The sequence below is a fragment of the Filicampus tigris genome, chromosome 4 (genome assembly GCF_054856515.1).
Source record: "Filicampus tigris isolate MCC_2025a chromosome 4, RoL_Ftig_1.0, whole genome shotgun sequence".
Taxonomy (NCBI): Eukaryota; Metazoa; Chordata; class Actinopteri; order Syngnathiformes; family Syngnathidae; genus Filicampus; species Filicampus tigris.
Genome location: NC_141220.1, coordinates 2,281,850 through 2,302,429, shown reverse-complemented (window position 1 = coordinate 2,302,429; position 20,580 = coordinate 2,281,850). Strand labels below are relative to the sequence as shown.

The following is a 20,580-nucleotide window of genomic DNA, read 5'->3' as shown; positions in this document are numbered from 1 at the left end:
TATTTTTGTGTCATGGTGCTTTTTAGATATGAATTGAATGAATAAGCCACCAACGTCAGTCTGCAAAGTCGTGTAAGTGACAATCACTCTGATTGGCTGTCAGCCAGGAAATGCAAATCAGTGCATGAGATGAGATTTGTAAAATGGTATACAGTTTATTTCAGTTCTTTAAACCAAGCAATGTTAACTGTATTGAATTGGTTCAAGTAAAAAAAAAAATTTCAATGTTTAAAATAGGGGTGTGCATAACTGGTACGCAGGTACGCATACGCAACAGAAATCACTAATGCGTACCGTCATTTGCGTCACGACGCGCATTTGTGTACCTGTACAGACTAGTGGTGCAGTGGAACGTATCATCTTTGACTGGTAAGGATCAAGCATCAGTTGGGCACGATCCGCAGAATGGTTGGTGAAAAAAACGAAAAAAGGCTAACTTCAAAATAAAGCTTACCAAATAATAAATTGAGTCATAAATGCCAATGCAATAGCCTTAGTGAACTTTACTTTGAAGTTGGCCCACGTGGTGGCGTAACGCCTGACTTGACTTCCATTTTCGACGTATTGGCAGTTTTAACGCTCGCTACCAGCATCAACGCAACTCAGTCTCGAAATCATATTCAGTTGCTAATTTAGGACACGAACAAATATGCTGTCATTGTATGAAATGGCACAAGTCTCCGGCGTCAGTGGCTAGCAGCTGTTATCATTAGCTGGTAGTTCAACAGCTGCTCCTTGGCTTGATTACTTTTTTTTTTTTTTTAACTTCTTTTTCTATATTGTGGACCAAAGATTACTTTGTAATGTGCTGTCCATGTTTTAAGAAAGTTGCCTTAAATTGCACTTCAAGTCTTTTTCATTATGAAAAAATAAATAAATAAAACATTGTCTTAATTCAATTTCTTAACAACACGTTTGCCTAATAATTGTAAGAAAACATTCAGCTCAAATGTCTGGCAGGATACCTTGAACTGTATACACTGTACCACTTAAAAAGTCGTGTTCTTAAATCCTAAACGGCATTAAACTTTAGGAGTTGATTTTTTTTGTTTTTATGCGCAAAAGCATTTTATAAAATAAATGAAGACAAAGTTCCATTTAGTATTTTTTTTTTCTTTTCTCATACAAAAAACGGTCTGATCCGTGATTCAAAATCCATGACCGATCCGAACCGTGACTTATGTGAGTGATCTGTTGGTCCACTAACAATCTCCTGGTACTCATGCGAGGACTGCATGAAAAGAATTATGTGCACCCCTGTTAATATATCAATTATACAAGGAAATATGATCATTTCCACATTTATTAACTGTAAAATTAACAATTAATAATTGTTCTGTTTTTTTACAATATGTTGCCTTAAAATACACACCGATTCATATTACAGATTTTTGATGTCATGATTTTACAGCATATTAATGTTAATTTCCCAAACTTTTTTTTACAGTGCAGGCATAGGAAGATCCTCGCTCACGGTTCTCCAAGCCTGGTCTCTTTTTTTCTTGTCCCTATATATATATTTTTTTTTTAGACTTTTTTTTTTTTTTCTTGTCCCGATACTTGTAGTTGGCCGTGCCATATGTTGCCCATTAAATATTTTGTTTTATATTTTTCTATTTTATATTTGTGAACATTCTCAAAACTCGACAGATTCTGTTTAAACAATTCAAGGGTTATTTCTGTGCATTATTAATCTACAGTGACCATTTTGTAAATATGCTTGTTGGTTCTGTATTGTGGGGCGGCTGGTTAGCACGTCCACCTCACTGTTCAGAGGTCGTGGGTTCGATCCTGGCTCCAGCCTCCCTGTGTGGAGTTTGAATGTTCTCCCCGTGCCTGTGTGGGTTTTCTCCGGGAACTCCGGTTTCCTCCCACATTCCAAAAACATTCATGGTAAGTTGATTGGACACCCTACATTGCCCCTAGGTGTGATTGTGAGTGCGGATGTTTGTTTGTCTCTGTGTGCCCTGCGATTGGCTGGCAACCAATTCAGGGTGTCCCCCATCTACTGCCCAAAGACAGCTGGGATATGCTCCAGCATACCGGTGACCCTTGTGAGGACAAGCGGTATAGATAATGGATGGATGGATGGGTTCTGCATTGTCTGTTGTAGCAAGGGGGCATTTATTAATGAGACACTCAGGGGCACTTATGTGACGTTGCTGTGTTGCACCCATAATGCATATTGCTATTGGCTCATGCGCACAATCTACCTGTAACAATGCGCTGCTTAAAAGATCGCTACATTCAACGAGCTGTATTTTCCTCCTGATTGACGGTTCAGGTAAAATCACTGATGACAATTAATTTGTAACCTTTGCACGGACACCTCAGACATTCACAGAGCCATAAAAAAGAAGAGCAAATAAATGAAGTGTAAACGTGTGAGACTTAATGAAACCATTGATCACATTTAGGATACATCGAATTGGCCAATAGCTACAAAAATGTGTCCATTAATTCAGAAGTCTTAACACTGACCTATTTCACATCCGCTGCATTGACATACAAATAATGACCTCTGTTAAATAAAGCAAGCAGTTACATTACAGCTCTTGACTCGCTCACTTCGTCTCCTTGCACACACACAACTATAGCCTTGTCTACACGTAGCCGGGGTTTATTAACAACTGTATATCCACCCCGCCTGCGTTGGAATTCACATTAAAATCCACACGAAACCGTGGAAGTGCGCTTTCAAACGCATGCCAAGCCTCTAGGCGACAGTAGTTAGCCAAATACTGTCCATTCAGAAGGAACCTCCGTCCTTTGACGTCACTTCTACAAAACCAAAAACACGGCACCAAACTCGTTCGGGAGAACTAACAGAATTGCTTTTAAACCTTCAACGAGAAGCAGTGGTTGGTTGCAGACAAATAACGCAAAAAGCGCATCGAGAATGGCTATAACCAACGCAGCGCTGCGAGAATCCATGTTGACTCGCATGAAAAGAGGCTCGGCAAGATGGCGACCAGGGCACACGAAAAATTAGTGAAATATTTCCTGCACCACTTACTGACCACTGTTGTATAGATTTACTAATTTCACAGCAATTACAGCCCAACAGAAAAAAAGACTGCTGGAAATTTAATTCCAGCCTTTTAAAACATGAAGACTATTGTAAAAACATCGAAGACCTTATTCAAAATACTTTACAGGATAGCACTTTAACCTCATACACTACAAAATGGGAATTTTTGAAATACAGTATACAATTTGTCAACACTCAATATCCTTTTGTAAAAATATGAAGAAACAAAATAACTTAATAGAGGAAAAAGTGGTGACGGAAATACTCTTGATTACTAGTTTAACGAATCTAACAGAAAATGATCAAATAAAACTTGTATCATTACAATCTCAATTGGATCGCCTTTATGAACATAAAGCTCGAGGAGCATATATTCAGTCGAGGTCCAAATGGATTGAAGAAGGAGAAAAAAATTCATCATATTTCTGTAGGTTAGAAAAGAAGTGTCAAGAACATAACGCCATCAAATGAGCAAGAATGCACCAATCCAATTTTAATAGCCAAAGAAATAAGTACGTTCTATGAAAATTTATGTAACTTAGCATTTTCTGAAGAAGCTGTTGATAGCTTTCGAGATCAAATGAAAGATCTCACCACTCAAATTATCCAATTACCAATATCTGATGAAAGTCTTGCATTTATTTGGATTTGGTTCATAATTCTGTAATGTTATCAAATGCTTTTATAATAAAACTACCAGCTCAATAATACTATTTCAAGGTACCTCCCCCCGTTTCACCATTAACAGGGGAGTCAAGCAAGGATGCAATATCTCTCCCTTTTTATTTATCCTCACAGTAGAAACATTGGCAATATACATTAAGAACTTGAATTTGAACAAATTGAATAGTTTTGATGAAGAGATTGTCATTAGCCAATCAGCCGATGACACGACGCTCTTCTTGAAAGATAAAGACTCAATTCCTGAAACCCTAGAACTTATGAATGCCTTTTCGAAAGCGTCAGGACTGAATCTTAATCATAATAAATGTGAGTTAATGGCTATACATGACTGTAATCTTACGCAGGCCTTTAACATTCCTATTAAAACTGTTGTAAAATACCTTGGAACACATATTACCAAAAATACACATATGAGTGAAAGCCTAAACATTCAAAATATAATCCAGGAATGCAAATCAAAACTAAATATGTGGTCGCAAAGAGACCTAACAGTTTTTGGTAGAACATACTTAACTAAAATAGAGTCCTTGGCTCAATGTATTTATTCTTCATGCTCACTGGCAATACCTGACAACCTCATTAAAGCTATTAACCAACTGAATTTTAATTTCATTTGGAAAAACCGAGCTCATTACATTAAGGAAGCTGACATTGTTAAAGATTTTAAGGATGGGGGTTTACAAGCCATTGATTTTGATTTAAACACAGTGTTGAAAATAAAATGGCTTAAATATTTCCTTTTAAAACAATAGCAGCATTTGGTTTTGTCTCCTCAGAGGTCTATTTAAAAGAATAGGAGGAATAGATTTAAGAGGCCCCCCATGAGGAAACACTGGAGCTAAAAGCTAACAACAGCAGAGAACAGCAAAACTAAAAGACAAAACAGTAGTATAGTCTAAGAACTAAAATCAGTAAGACAAGATAAAAATAATCTTTAATCAAAAGAAAAGATACATTATTTAAAAGTTGTTAAAAGCCAAACTAAAAAGGTGTGTCTTGAGCTTCCTCTTAAAAATATCAACAGTCTCTGCGGACCTGACGTCCTCTGGCAGGCTATTCCAAAGGTGAGGACCAAAATGGCTGAATGTAGCCTCGCCATGCGTTTTGGTCCTCACCCTTGGAATGATTAAAAGGCCGGCGCCAGAGGACCTCAGGATCCGCGAGGGTTGGTATGATAAAAGCAAATCAGATAAATAAGATGGCCCAAGACCATTAACACATTTCTAAACTAATAAAAGTACCTATAAATCAATCCTGAAACACACGGGGAGCCAATGCAGCAATTTCAAAACCAGTCTAATGTGCTCCCACCCTCTGGATCTCGTCAGCACCCGAGCGGCTGAATTCTGCAGTAGTTGAAATGGTGAAATACTCTTTTTCGGGAGGCCAGAGAGCAGGGCATTACAGTAATCTAAATGACAGGAAATAAAAGCATGCATCAGCACTTCCGTGTTTGCCTGAGAGAGAAACGGGCGGACTCTTTTCTTTCTTCTTAAGGTGATAAAAAACAATCTTGGTTACATTTTTAATATGAGGAATAATACTGAGCTCAGAGTAAAAAATGACGCCCAGGTTCTTCACAAAATGTGAGGGATTAAAAACTTGTAATTTTGGTAAACGTTTCTCTGGCCTTCAGGACCGATAACTAAAACCTCAGTTTTGTCCTGATTGAGCAGTAGGAAATTGTCTGCCATCCATGACTTAATATCTAAAATGCAATTTAAAAGGGTATCAATGGGTCCTGTGTCATCAGGAGACACGGCAATATAAAGCTGTGTGTCATCAGCATAGCTGTGAAAGCTGATGCCGTGTCCCCTGATGACATCCCCAAGGGGAAGCATATAAAGATTGAAAAGTAGGGGTCCTAAAATCGAACCTTGGGGAACCCCACATTTAATTTCATGGGTTTTGGAGGAACAAGTATCCATACTTTCAAAGAAACATCGGTCTGTAAAATAGGAACAAAACCAGTTAAAAACGGTACCAGAGATGCCCACTAGATTTTTAAGTATAAATAATATTGGTGATCTATTGAATCAAAAGCAGCGCTTAGATCCAGTAGCACCAAGAGTGTCAGTTTTCTCACGTCGCTGTGCACCATAATCATTTAAAATCCTTAAAAGAGCAATCTCCATACTGTGGTTCATCCTAAAACCAGATTGATATTCCTCCCAAATATTATTTGTATTTAAAAACTGATTTGACTGGAGGAAAACCAGTTTTTCTAAAATCTTACTTAAAAACGCTAAGTTGGATACAGGTTTGTAATTATTAAAAACGCTGGGGTCAAAATTGCTCTTCTTGAGAAGGGGCTTCAACACCGCCGTTTTAAAGGCATTGAAGAGAGAAATTTACTATATTTAAAATCTGTTCCTCAAAGAATCCATAAAATGTCTTAAAAATAAATGTGGGAATTGGATCCTAAAGGCAGGTTGTTGGATTTACCTGGGAGAAAACTCGACCAAGTGTCCTTGCATCAACCAGGGCAAAACTTTCCAGTGTTTTCTCATGTAAATATGATTGTCCAGGTTTACTAAAACTTGTGTTTTGACGGGCTAAAAGACTGGATCTTATGTCAGCAATTTTACTTCTGAAGTGGTCTGCAGAGAGCGTCTGTTGGTCTCTGTGGGGACTTATTAAAATCAGAGCTAGTTAAAAGTTCAAAGGTGGAGAAGAGAACTCTGGGGTTGTTTCTATTAACTGCAATTAGGTTTGAGAAATAGGAAGGTCTTGCCAGTTTGACTGTTTTATTGTAAGATTTCAGTTGTTCACATAATATTCCGTAGTGTACTGTAAGTTTACTTTTTCTCCACCTCCTCTCGGCACTCCTGCATTTTCTCTTTGATGTTTTGATTGCATTGTTCCTCCACGGGGCTACAGTCTTTGTTTTTGTTGTTTTAATTAAAAGTGGAGCTACTTAATCTAATGATGATTTCAGATTTAGGTTAAAATTGTCAACAATAAGATCACAGGGTGCAGGTAAAATGTTTTTAAGATCTCGATACAATTTGCAGCCACCTCAGAAGATAGGTAGCGTTTCTTCACTGTTCTCATCGGGGCTGCTAGATGGTTAAAACTGGCGATGTTAAAATAGACACAGTAGTGGTCTGACACTGCCAAGTCAACAACAGAGGACACACCAGCAGACAAGCCATACGTTATGACCAAATCCAGGGTGTGTCCTCTGTTGTGAGTTGGCTGCAAGACGTGCTGTTTAAAATCCAAGCAGTTTAAAAATTCTCTGGATAGTGGGTCCGAAATGTTGTCCACGTGTATATTAAAATCGCCAGTTATTAAAATCCTGTTATAACTGGAATGGATAAGAATTCTGAAAATTCTGTAATAAACGAAGTGGAATAATGGGGAGGTCTATAAATGGTAATGCACAAACAAAGGTGTTATGTTCGAACGATAAATAGCTGCTAAAAATGATCTCCTTTGAGGAAAGAATATTAATAATAATTGATGCAGCCCCGCCTCCTCTTTTCCCATCCCTGGTAGAAAATAAAAAGTTAAAATTTGGTGGGCAAGCCTCGGCGAGAGCAACTGGAGCATATGTAACAAGCCATGTCTCAGATAAAAGAATACCATGTAAATTATTGTCTAAAATCAGGTCTCGTTTATGATAAAGGTTTTTTTTTTAAAGTGAGCGCACGTTCAGCACGGCCAGGTTAATTATTGTGCTGGACGTGCGCTCATGGTGGTATGGATGAGCAGTACTAACATATACCAGATTAGCACTGTTAAAACCATGTTGTTTGTGTGTGCGAGGGAAGAGTCTGCCGGTGATGGTTTCAATGGAAAAGCTGTCCGATGGTGGTAATGATGATGGGGGCCTGCGGGGGGGGGGGGGGGGGGGGGGGCGCTGGTGAGGGTGGTGGTACTGTGAGCAGCTGGTATTGGCCTGCAGGTGAGTGTAGTGACATTGTCATTGCAGTGTTTATGAGTAGAATAAGAAATGTGATTGGTAAACAAGAGTCAGCTGGGAGTGGAATTGGTAACGACATGGTGGATGTTAGCGGCTAAAATCTTGCTATCAAGAGAATTCCAATGAACACCATCCGGCTGGTAAAAAGACTGACGATTCCAGAATAGGTTAAAATTGTCAATAAAAGCAAAGTCAAAGTGGCCACAAGTGCGTAGGAGCCACGTGTTCAAGCTTAAAAGGTGGCTGAAGCGCTCGACTCCGCGAGACAATCCGGGCAAAATGCCACTCACCCAGACCGACAGACCGCAGGTTCTTAGCAAGGCAAAGAGGGCGTGAAAGTCTCTCTTCGTCTGCTCAGACTGTCGGCGTATTGTCTCGTCACGTGAACGATGAGCTCGGTTATGGATGATGGCAGAGAGTCAAGAACACCGAGCAGGATGTTAACTATGTCCATGACTTTTGCTCCGGGAAAGCAGCCAGTGGATAGTGAGTGCGTCTAATGGTGTTGTCGCCAATTATAACGGTGGTTGGTGGGTGACGTGAGGAGGGAACGCCAAGGAACTCACCGCCGGCGGGAGATTCACGACCCTGCTGTACAGGATGGCGCTGCTGAGGCCGAGTGATGACGGAGGATGACACCGGTGAGTGTCGCCGATAATGCCGGTGATGTCGGCCACTCGTGCACCAGGACACCGCGTCCCGGAGTAGCCCGACGCGCGAGTGGGTGGCCGGGCCACCGGCAGACCTGCCCATCGTGGGGTTCCCGGCCGAGATCGTCGCCATGGGCGGCAGGGAATCTGAGGGAGCCCCTGCGACCACAGCCCCAGTGTCGGACGCAGCAGCCGGTGTCTCCGACTGCCAGAGTGTAGCAATGGGAGCAGGGGACTCGTTCGCCAGGGCGGCGAACAGATTCCCCAGGACCAGTTGGGGGTGGTGGGCTGGCTCCCCGGCCCACCGGCTGCAGGAAACCACCTCAACCCAGGCGTCACTCTGCAGCGGTGTCGAGCAGGATGCCCCCGGGCAGGCAATCGGATCCCACCTCGCCGTGTCCGAGAGGCCAGTCTCCTCAGCCATCATTGTCGCTGACAGGATCTCACAAGCGTGCCTCTTCATAACCACGGCAGAGAGTTCTGGGAAACGGGTCGTGAAGCAAGAGATGACTGATTCCTTCTCCTTGAGCTCCTCTGATAGACGATGAATATCCGGCAGGACCACAGTCCCAGCGTCGGACGCAGCAGCCGGTGTCTCCGACTGCTAGAGTGCAGCGATGGGAGCAGGGGACTTGTTCGCCAGGGCGGCGAACAGACACAGACGCCAGTAGCTAAAACTTGAGACTTGCCTGCTCAAATCGGTCATCTTTCGAAGGAATATCTATGAGTAAGCAAACTCAAATCCAAATGTACCAAGGTATGTTTGACATTCCAAACAAGGAATTTTAATACGTTTAGCAAGCACTTGTAAGATTGGATAAGACAAAGTGATACGATTAAAACAAGTGTAACAACAATGGATGGCAGGTCAGATGAGCACAGAAGCTTGACCCCCAAGCCTCCCCGCCAGACCTGGAATACACATCGGGGCGGGGGGCCCTTTTGAAGTGCCTGCACCCAGCCTTTGGAGAGACAGAGAAGTACCAGCGCCTGGTCTTTCCAACCCCCTCCAATGGCATGGACATGCGAGCTCAACAGGGGGGCCGTAGCTGGAGCCAAAACCAGCATCAGGACACCGTACCCCCTGGATCTTGATTCAATCCAGACATCTCTGGCAGAGCCGGCTGATACATCACACCCCCAGGACGCGCCTCCCCAGGCGTCACCACCCACCTGGAATACGCATCTCAGCGACCAAACTGCACATTGGTAGAGCACGTGCCACCTCTAGTGGCGAGTGTGATGGACATACCCGCGTCTTCAACTGAAAACTAATTAAAGTGATGTTTTAATTTGCGTCCAATGTGTTCGTGTTGATCTACCTCCACAGGACATGAAATGAAAACAACACCCAATGCATGATGTTTGAATTGTACTGCAGTTGTAGTTGTGTTTGATTTCCGATCACTCATGCAACTATTATGCATTCCATCATGTGACCGACCTGTTGTTCAGAAAAAAAACCCCACAACAACAGGCATTTTAACTGTTCTGCTCACGTGTGCCAAGCTCTAAAAAAAATGTATTTCACGAATTTGAGAAAGCGCTCAACGCGGCCCAGACGTGAAAGGGGAGGGGGCACAGCTCGCTCTCATTAACATGCGCACCTCCCTTATAAAAGGCCGTGCAGCATTTCCTTCGCTCTCTCGCCTGGAAAAAAACAAGACTCTCTCTTGCTCCTGAAAAAAAAAAAACTATCGCTCCTGGAAAAAAAACTCAAGACGCTTCCAAACTCACTCTCTTGAGAACATCTCGTGAACTTTCTACACCTTCTTTTCGTTAGAGTGGCTTTACTAACTCTTCTCTGTCATCCGCCACCCTCTGATCCGATGCGGGTCAGAACATCTGCTCCTCTTTTTGTTTGTTACTTTTGAGTCGCTCGTCGACCAACCACAGCTCACGTGGGGACCTTCAAATCTCCTTGTTGGTCCCATCACGGTTCCAGCCTTGCCGAGCTAGCACAGCGCGGCCGCATCCTCAAAAGTTGCGCCCCTTACCTCAAACAGGGATCACAGTGTGCGTCCGGCAAAAAGCCGATGTGCCCACATGACCAGTGTCTGGACGCCTGAAACGGGTAGCGCCACCTGGTCCGGAAAAAACGTGTGCTGAGCCGCAGAACCCCATAACCGCTGCGATCAATATTCCTTGGTTGAACCCTTTTTTTTGTTTTTCATTTTTGGACTTGACTTTTCTTCTCCTTCTGGCTCCCTTGTGATGTCACTCGCCGCGGCAACGCTTCCTCCCCTTCTCCTATCCAGCGACGCCAACCAAAACCCGTAAGTGCAGTTTGCAATCCCCTATGGGCCATACGATTCGTGCATAATTAATTTTGAGAATCAAGTAGAGCTTGGCATAAGTCAGCTAACTTTAGCCTGGTACCTTAGCTCAGTGCTCATTACAAGCGCACGCACGCACACCCGCAGGCACAACACACATACACACACACCCACACACACACACGCACCCACATCGCCCGGTCCCCCTTGTCCTCACAAACCTTTTGATATTTGTTTTCTTCATTTAGTTAGACTTTCCTTAGTATAGGATTTCTTTATTGTGTTTCTTTTTCTGCTTCTGACCATTGTAGTGTGTTTCATTTAGATTTCCAAAGCTGTTAGCGTTGACAACTCCCGGAAAAATAAATAAGGGACAGCTCATCGGCAGCGACGGCCGACCTGACAGCCTTCAACTAGGGATGGGCAGATCGATATCAAAATATTGATATTCCGATCCAGAGTGCTCAATTTTAAGTATGGATCCTCAAGCTAATGTATTGCGATCTGCAATTAATTAATATATACTGTATAATTTATTTATTAATCCATCATTTAGATGTTTGTATTGTCATCCAATCAGCATTTTTGCTATGTGTTTCCAAAGAGCTTTCTGCCTTGGCAGAAACAGACTGCTGGCTCTGGTACCGCCCACCAGAACTTTGTAAACGCATTTGATTGGATGAAGAACGATCAGGGTGAAGGCCCATGACTCGTAGGCACTGCATGGAGTCCACGCCACTGTTGACAAGATGACATGGAAGTGATAACAAAATAGTTCGGAGTAGTTTGGTTCAACTGATAATGTGTACCCTCCCACTGGTGTGAGCGCAGCGTCACGTGGCTTTGTTTGCAGCTTTGTATAAAAAAATTGAAAGTCACTTCCGGTATCAATATCAGATAGGTATCGTGATACTTGGTCCAGACTTGGTATCAGATCAAATCCAAAATCACTTTAACTTTCGTAGCGTGATTTTTTTTTGCTCTTTTTTGTCTGTTAAACAATTTTTAACTATTCAAACCCGAGTTGAATAAGATGCGTATTTTTGAATGATATGAACACATTAGAAAGTTAGTATCCAGAAGTTTACTTGAATACAAACCAACAAAATTAACTTATCAAAATAAAAATCTCTCAAACAGAAACCTTTCCTGCTTAACTTTATTAATGTGTTAATGGTCTTGGGCCATCTTATTTATCTGATTTGCTTTTATCATACCAACCCGCGCGGATCCTGAGGTCCTCTAGCGCCGGCCTTTTATTTATTCCAAGGGTGAGGACCAAAATGCATGGCGAGGCTGCATTCAGCCATTTTGGTCCTCACCTTTGGAATAGCCTGCCAGAGGACGTCAGGTCTGCAGAGACTGTTGATATTTTTAAGAGGAAGCTCAAGACACACCTTTTTAGTTTGGCTTTCAACAACTCTTATATAATTTATCTTTTCTTTTGATTGAAAATTATTTTTTATCTTATCTTACTGATTTTAGTTCTTAGACTATACTACTGTTCTGTCTTTTAGTTTTGTTGCTCTCTGCCATTGTCAGCTTTTAGCTCCAGTGTTTCCTCATGGGGGGGCCTCCGCTTTGAGGGAGGGGTGGCTGCCCTTCCCGCGGGGACTGTCATCGCAGGGACTCCTTGGGTCTGGGTGGCCGGCGACCTCTACTCTTTGTGTGGGGTCTGCCTGTCTAATCCGGGCCTCTATGGTGGTGGCGCCCCTGTGGCCGTGGGCTGTCATTCCCCTCGGCGCGGAGAGCTCCCCTTGGGTACCCTTTCCTCATATGGTTTCTCTGTGCCTTGTCATGTCTTTTTAACACATTTTATCAGGTTGTGCACTTTGTGTGGTTGTGTGTGAATGATTGCTGATGTACTAATGGATATCTGTCTTGGGTTTGTTGGGAGGGAGGGCATGAACGGATTTTTTTTTTTTTTTTTTTCTAATTATCTATTTATTTTTTATTATATATATTTTTTAAATGTTTTGCTTTGAATGTTTTACAGCACTTTGAGTTGCATTTTTATGTATGAAAAGTGCTATATAAATGATATATAAATAAAATGTGATTGATTGATTGATTGATTGATTATTCATCAATGTCAATCAATTACCTGTCTGTTTAATGTACTTGTCAAACATTTGTACTTGTTTATTCCACCCCAAAAGTATTGTCTGCTTACACAATGCTGACATTCATTGCACATTCCCATATTAACCTTGATAAGAGGGTTAAAAAAAATAATTCTTTACATACCGTATGTAGCTCTGGCGTTGCCTGGTGGACAACAAATTTGTCTAGAGTTCCCCTAGTTTTGTTGTGCCTTCCATATGACTCCACCACTGAAAGCATGTTTGTTTGAGGTCAGTCAATCCACCATGGACTATGGAAAAAGTGCGCCGGCAAACAGTGCAATGCACTTGATAGATATTTTCTCTCACTTTTTTGACCCATGTATGTTCGGCTTTTGAGTCCTTTATATTTTTGCAATCATTTCTGCGGAGGAGTAGTGCTTCTGCCGGGCACATTGCTGCTCGAAGGTGTGTCACCGTGTCATTCACGCTGCTTTGTTTGTCTTCCGCTATCGAGTTTGACATTACCCCGACCAATAAGATAAGCAGATTCGATATTACGGGACGAAGTGCGTCCCTTTACAACTCAATACGGGACGCGTATTTATATTTCTAAATACGGGACGATTCCGTTTTTCAATGGACGGTTGGCAATCCTAATAGCTGTAGAAAAAAAATAATTGTCATTTACAGAAATCTAGTGTGAATTGTGTGTGTTTGAGTCAAAGTTTCAATCACTGATCTGGTAAATCGGATTTACAGATTTTTAATGTAGCACCTTCATATATTAAGACTGAATTACGAGGACTTTTTCATCCGTTTTGTCCAAAGAATCAACCCAAAACGGGTGTGGTGCCCCCTAGTGGCGATCGAGAGTTTGTGCAGGCATTAACCCAATCGCCGCCCATTTATTATATTCATATTTAATACTAATCATACGCTACACAAGAATGTCCCCCAAATGTCTTTGCATTGATCATGTAATGATTCAGCCCAGCTTTTGCACCACAAAAACTGCCAACTTTTATCTCTATTATATGGCATGTGTTTTTTCAGACCGTGATATAGGTAAAAAAGCTGAGGAGGCTGGAGCTGTTCTGCTGATTCTAAACCTACTCAAAAACAACATCCAACATGCCAGGAGGGCTGAAGCATACCTCTTTGTCATCCAAGTTTTTGCTGCATCAGGTAAAACTACTGACTTAGGTTCTTGGAAATTTTATGAAGAAAACAAATAAAGAGGTTTGCATACAGTACAGTATATCTTTTTAGTATACTGGAATGTTTCACAGTGCAGTTCGCATAAATAGTTGAGTATGTGCCTTAAAGCGGAAGTCAACCCAAACAAGTTTTTTTTTTTTCAAGAATGTGTTCTATGCAAGCCCACTAGTTGAAACAAGGCATTCTGATAAATATTGCGTTAGTGGAATAAGAGTCTCTGGGGGCAGCCATTTTGTCAATTCTGTCAACTGAAAATGACATCACAACTACTTAGGGCTCAGGTAACGACCAATCATGGCTCAGCTTCAGAAAACAGGTCAGCCATGATTGGGGTGGATTTTGTTGCTTAACTAATATTCCACAAACGCAATATTAATCAGAATGCCGTGTTTCAACTGGTCGCCCTGCTGGGAACATATTCTTGAAAAAAATATGTTTGGGTTGATTTCCGTCTTTAAAGAGGATTTTTTTTTTCTGAGAACAGTGTGGATGTCATGTGCATTGTTGTGTTTCGGTGCGTAAGTTGTTATCCAAATTCAACAGTGTTTTAAGCGGTGGCTAGCATTCATCATGATAAGTCAACTGTCACAACATACAACAAAATCTGCAGCCTGCACTTCACCCTGAGGTAGATTATATTCACATGAAAACCCTCAAGGGAGGGAGGGAAAAAAAGACAGACTACAGAAAGGTTTTGTCCCGGCATTGTTCTACCGTAATGATTAGTCCATTTATATAATATATATATATTATATATTTATATATCTATTTATATATGTTCAGTAAGGCATAACAGCAAAATGTGTGCGTTTTAAATAAAGTAGTAAGAAATAGTTGTCAGATTTATTCAATTCATTTATGCAGCTTTATACTACCGTATTTTCCGGACTATAAACTGCACCGTTATATAAGCCGCAACCACTCTATTTTTTTTTCTAGAACATTTTGGAAAAAAACTTAAATAAGCCGCACCTTTATGCAAGCCGCACCTATCTATGTTGAAAACTTTTATATATACTGCATTTACAGAACGATTATGAACTGTAAATGTACATGTGTGTACCTGAGCAGATTCTTTGCTAACAGTGCCTTTTAACACTGCAGCAACGTTGCTAATTAAAACAGAAGAGAACCAAGAGAAAATAAACAGTACTTATCTTCATTTCACTGCCGACTGCCACACCAGTTTGTCAGCTATAATTGTCCACCAGACTCCACCATCTATTGTTCTACTACATTCTACATATGCACCTGTCTTGTTATATGTTAATAAAGTCAGCCAATCTAACAGACGACGTGCTAAATCAACAATAGCCACAATTTCACGTCGAAACAACAGAACAGATGTAACATCAGCCAATCGCATTCATGTGAACTTCAGGGACCTCTAGGAAAACATAAAATCAAAGCATTACAGCACCTAATGCAATAACCTAGTCGATGGCGCCCTCACCTGTTGAACTCCTCCACCTGCAGTCACATCCAGTTACTGGGAAATGTATTGTATTGAATTGAACCGTCATTCCGGTTAGAGCGCCCCGAGCAGTGGAAGAAAAATCCACAACATCCTTTATTTCCCCAACCCCCCTTCCCTCCCCGGCTAACAGCAGAAGAACGGCACAGCTAATAAGAACAACTAGCTTCAGGCCGCTAAAACAAAAGGTGTTCGCACAACAACATTAGCTCCTTACTGTCCGCGCAGCGTGTGGAGGTGATCATGAGCCTGCGTGTCTGCCTTCATGTCGCGGGGTTGCCTCCCAAGCAGTCGCATGCGTTGTCCGACTCCGCTTGCAGCCGCGAGAGTGCGATTCCACTTGCATCCGCGAGAGTGAAGCGGCGTCAGAGTGAGGTAAAACCTCATCGAACACCAGGTGTCTTGAACATGCGCATCCGACTCCACAACCGAGTGTGGCCGCATTGGGACGCACAATTTCGGCTGTTACATTCCATTGGACGGCATGTTTTCAGTCGAAAAACTGGGGGCATTCCTCATTCAAATAAAGTTGCGCATCCAGGCACGGGGAGAACATGCAAACTCCACACAGGGAGGCCGGAGCTGGGATCGAACCCATGACCTCTGAACTGTGAGGCGGACGTGCTAACATGCCCAGCAAAGAAGCAGTGTTTTTTGGGTTTTTTTTTTTGTGTGCTCGTCCCAGCATAAATCTATGTAGCTCTGCTCACTTCCACATTTCCTCATTCTCATATTATTCGGCCACGGAGAGGTTAATCCTTTTGATATGTTGAAGTGGTCATTAGCAAGGATGTCCACATACATTTTGGTGCCAATTGATCACCGTTTTTGGACGTTATAAGCAATGAAAGCACAATGATTTCCAATGGAGAGTTTGTAATCGGTTCCTAAAGTGACTAAAACCGAACAAGGATAGAACGGTAGGGGGCGCGGCTATTTCCTAATTTCTCCCAAACGTATTGATAAAATAGAAAATGACAACTCTTCAGTTTCCTGATCAGAAAATATATAAAATGAACCTGTTAGTGAAAACATGGCCATCCGGCACCCACCGTCCCTTTAACTGGGGGGATCCAGTTTTTGTTTGAGCTTCACGAAGAGGAGGTTGTTGGCATGATGCATGTTGGACCGTTCATGTACAAGCCAGATTGTCAGGATGATGAAAACGTTAATTATAAAATGCAAGTGAATCTATCGTAAGATTGACGATTGGCATTTTTCCAAGAGCACGTGGCGTGTTCATTCATCAAAAGTCATGCCCGCTCATGACCTAGAGCACAGTTGTCAAACTCAAGGCCCAGATCGCGACATCCTTTTATGTGGCCCGCGAAAGCAAATCATGTGTCGACTTCATGATCCTTTCAAAGTGTCTTCACAGTTAACATTATTGAGATATGAGATATTGCAAGATTTTTGTCACCAATCCCCACATAAAATACATTTGAAAAATTGTTGAAAAACAATTTACTGGCTTGTGATAATATAAGGCGATCATACATTTATATGGATTCAGAGTCATAACGGCCCTCCGACGGCAACCGTAACTATGATGTGGCCCTTGACAAAAATTTGTTTGACACCTTGGCTCCGGTGTGTTGCTGCTTTTTTTTTTTTTTCCCCCTGTGTCATGGGTTGAAATACCGCTCTCTACCTTTATATTTGTACGGTTTTTGTACTTGTCCTGTACCGTCTCGGTACGGGCTTCACGGTTCGGTGCACGCAGTCATACGACGAATACATCTGATGGGAGAAAAAAAAGTCAACTACCTAACGCTAACCCTACCTACCATGAACCAGACTGGAAAACAGATTACGAACGCCTGGTCTACATGATGGAAAGACATCAGCAACTGAAATAACATAACGTCGCTGTCCTGTGAAAAACACTTATCTCCAATTTTGGAAACTTTTTTTATTTTTCACATTAATGCGATGTTTGTAACGCGGAAACATGATTCATGTACAAATAAGAAAATGAAAAAAATGGAAATAAGTGTTTTTCACATGACAGCGACAATAATTATATACTTGTAGGTGCAGCAATTTAGAACAAAAGAATTACTGAGTTGTTTTTTTTAACCACAATCATTTGGCCCCACAGAAACATTTGACAAATCAAAGGTTTTGCTCAATTGTATGTATTGTATTAAGAAGGTAAAGTAGGGATCGATTATGATGAGACCTTGGACAGAGAGCCATCGGCAACAGCAAAAGCAGCATTACAGGAATCAGGAGACACATTTTTGTCAGTATTTTTTTTTTCATTTGTATGCTGTATTGTGTTACAGTTTCCACATCAAAACTTATTGGGTCAAACCAAGGGATGGATATCATCTACAACCTTATCCCTCATTATACCATCAAGAATCTGAAAACAATTAAGTATGTACCGCATGAACACATGCATGCACTCTGTACTAACTGGATTAAAGTCATACACTCTAATTATAACAAACTGGACACTAACACACTCTGAACTCCTTTGGGCTCTGCTTGTGAAACATCCACGGTGAATCTCTACTCATGTTCAATTAATGATACAAAGTCATTCTGGTGCGACATTCCATAACAAATTCATTGGCTCCTGTAGGTCAGCTAACCAAACTCATAGAAACACCACAACATTGGCTTTGCACATTGACAGCATTGTTGGCTTTAAACCAGTTGTTTATCCAAATGACACCATCACCACCACCATCATCCCAACACTGGAGTGTTGTGTACTTTATGTGGGCCATTAGTTTTACGCCACGCTGTGTGGAATAGATTGCAGATGTAGCACAGTAGTGAAAGGGGACCACAAGGTTTTGAAGCTGTGGTAATTGTCTCCTTTGATCATCTCAGAAAGCCTGACAAATTCCTTTTCATTGACCTGTGAGACATCTACAAATGATTCTGGAGCCTGAGAGTCAACAACACTTTCCTAATTATCCAGTCAACTTTACTGCTTTCTATATCCTTCTCAATGCTATAAGCATTTCCCTCAGACATATGACAATTATTGTTTTCAAATAGCATGAGAGCGCACCACCATCGCGAATACATCATAGCAGGTTACTTAAAACAAAGCATGTCAAAACACAATATTTTCAACCTTTCATCAACATGTGAATTATTCAAAGGGAGAGAAATACACTAGACCAGGGGTCACCAACTCCGGTCCTTGAGGGCACTTGTCCTGCAAGTTTTCCATCTCTCCCTGCTGTAACACACCTGTTAAAATGATCAGCATGGTTATCAGGCTTCTCAAGAGCTTGTTGATGAGCCGATCATTTGAATCAGGTGTGTTACAGCAGGGAGAGATGGAAAACCAGCAGGACAAGTGCCCTCGAAGACCGGAGTTGGTCGGTTTGTCTTGATAAACCATATAGTGTTTTTTCCATGTCAAAGCACACATAACCCCCCCCCCCAAAAAAAAATAAAAATAAAATCACTAAGAGATAAAGACAAATGTCTTTATTTATTCAAATCAGTCTACATCGTGTTGAGTCATTCCATGGTTGATTACAAGGTCCACTATTGTAGCTCTGATGTCATTAGTAAGTCTATTTCTTACCCTACTTCCCCCTTCACGTTCTTGTCCTCCTCCTCCTCTTCCTCTTTCTTCTTCACCTCCGTGTCGTCTTCCTCGGTCTACTGTAAAACCACAAACACACGGAAACGTTGCTGGCTTCGTTCATAAATAAATTCTCGTAAACATGGAATCAGTTCAAGAAAAGAGCGTGTCCAAAAGGAGATGCTAAAAATGCTGAAAGGCTGTAATACACAAGTCAAGTCATGCCTGTGTATTTCTGATCTGTTAACTCCAAATTAGCCTGACTGCTGCATGAGAGTGATGGAGCTTTACTCTGCGGTCCCTAAACCCCATCTGGTCTCCAAGGGGAATCTAGCTGCGTCATGCTCTCAGACAAACTATATCACTTTTTCTTTTAAATCTCTTCTAAAAGCTCACTTCTCTTGCCTAGCCTTTAGTTAGCTGTTGATTCTACTGCTTTGTTGATACAGTATATGCATATGTGGTGTTTGTTGATATAATTCCCCGATGGAACTAAGGGTGTGTCCGGGACGAGGTTGTTTTAGCGTGGCAGACTTCCTGTTTACTTCCTGTTTTTTCTTGCCAAGTAATGCTCAGTTAAGTCTTTTGTGATACACCTCCTGCTTCTACTTTCCTTTGGCACTACACATAGTTATTTTATTTTTGTATTGTTTTGCCACTTTTATCACTGTCAAATTGGTGTTGATGTTTTATTGTGGATTGTTTAGCACTTTTAAATTTATTTTGAAAAGTGCAATAAAAATACCTGTGTGTGTTTAGATTTCTGTTTACAGTTATTTAGAGTGTTTATGTACAGTGACTGCAGAAATATATCAGTTAGTCAATTTTTGAAAACAATGTACACTATATACCGTACTCAGGACTTGAAAAAGCTTAGAGGTCCATGTTTCATTCATTAGACAATGGCTATGTTTAGATGGACAACATCTCTTTAATTCGACCAGAGTACGAATGAAAATTATGATCAGATGCACTGTTTTCATGAACACTAAAAATATATTTATATTTATTACTTACTACTTGTAATACTTGTGTATTACGGCCTTTTATTGTCTTTATTTATTGTCTACTGTTTATAAAGTGCTTTGTTACAGCTCTAGCTGTTATGAAATGCACTATATAAATAAAATTGTATTGTATTGTACAAAAAGAAAGAGCCGTAGTGACTTCCGCGTCAACAAAACATTTCTCCGTCCATTTCTATTTTAAACGGTAGCGTTATTTTGCATATTTTCCCAATTGGCGATATTACGTGAAATTAACACAGTTCCTAATGGAGCTGCAAATGTAGCAGTTCAGTCTTGCGCCCGCCATGTCTTTCGTTCGCTCTGCTTCTACGAGTTTCCGGGAATAACAGAAACGGGTATATTGACGTCACAGACATGCGTGGTAAACAAGTTTCGTTCCGAAATTTCGGAATAAGTGTTTTCATGCGTACCGATCGGATTAACAATTGACATAAACTAGCTCTCTTGTTCGGAATAAAATCTTGATTGGACTGGGCTTGATTGGGTCTGAATATTCTGAATGGGGTGTGTACATTTTTATTCCGATAAGGCATTTAATCCGAATAAATGTGTCCGTGTAAACGCAGTCAATGAGGTTTCACACAACAATTAGATCAGTTGTCATGTCATGTCATGTCATCTTCCAAACCGCTTATCCTATACAGGGTCGCGGGGAGTTGCTGGAGCCTA

General features: G+C 41.3%; 1 protein-coding gene across 1 annotated transcript in view; it reads left to right on the top strand.

The window, feature by feature from the left end:
* agbl1 (AGBL carboxypeptidase 1) overlaps window positions 1-20,580 on the top strand; it is a 95,925-nt gene that overhangs the window by 11,527 nt on the left and 63,818 nt on the right. Inside the window, exons 4-5 of the mRNA XM_086028301.1 lie at window positions 13,689-13,820; window positions 17,616-17,709. Coding sequence (XP_085884427.1) covers window positions 13,689-13,820; window positions 17,616-17,709 — 226 coding nt within the window. The remainder of the gene's footprint in view (window positions 1-13,688; window positions 13,821-17,615; window positions 17,710-20,580) is intronic.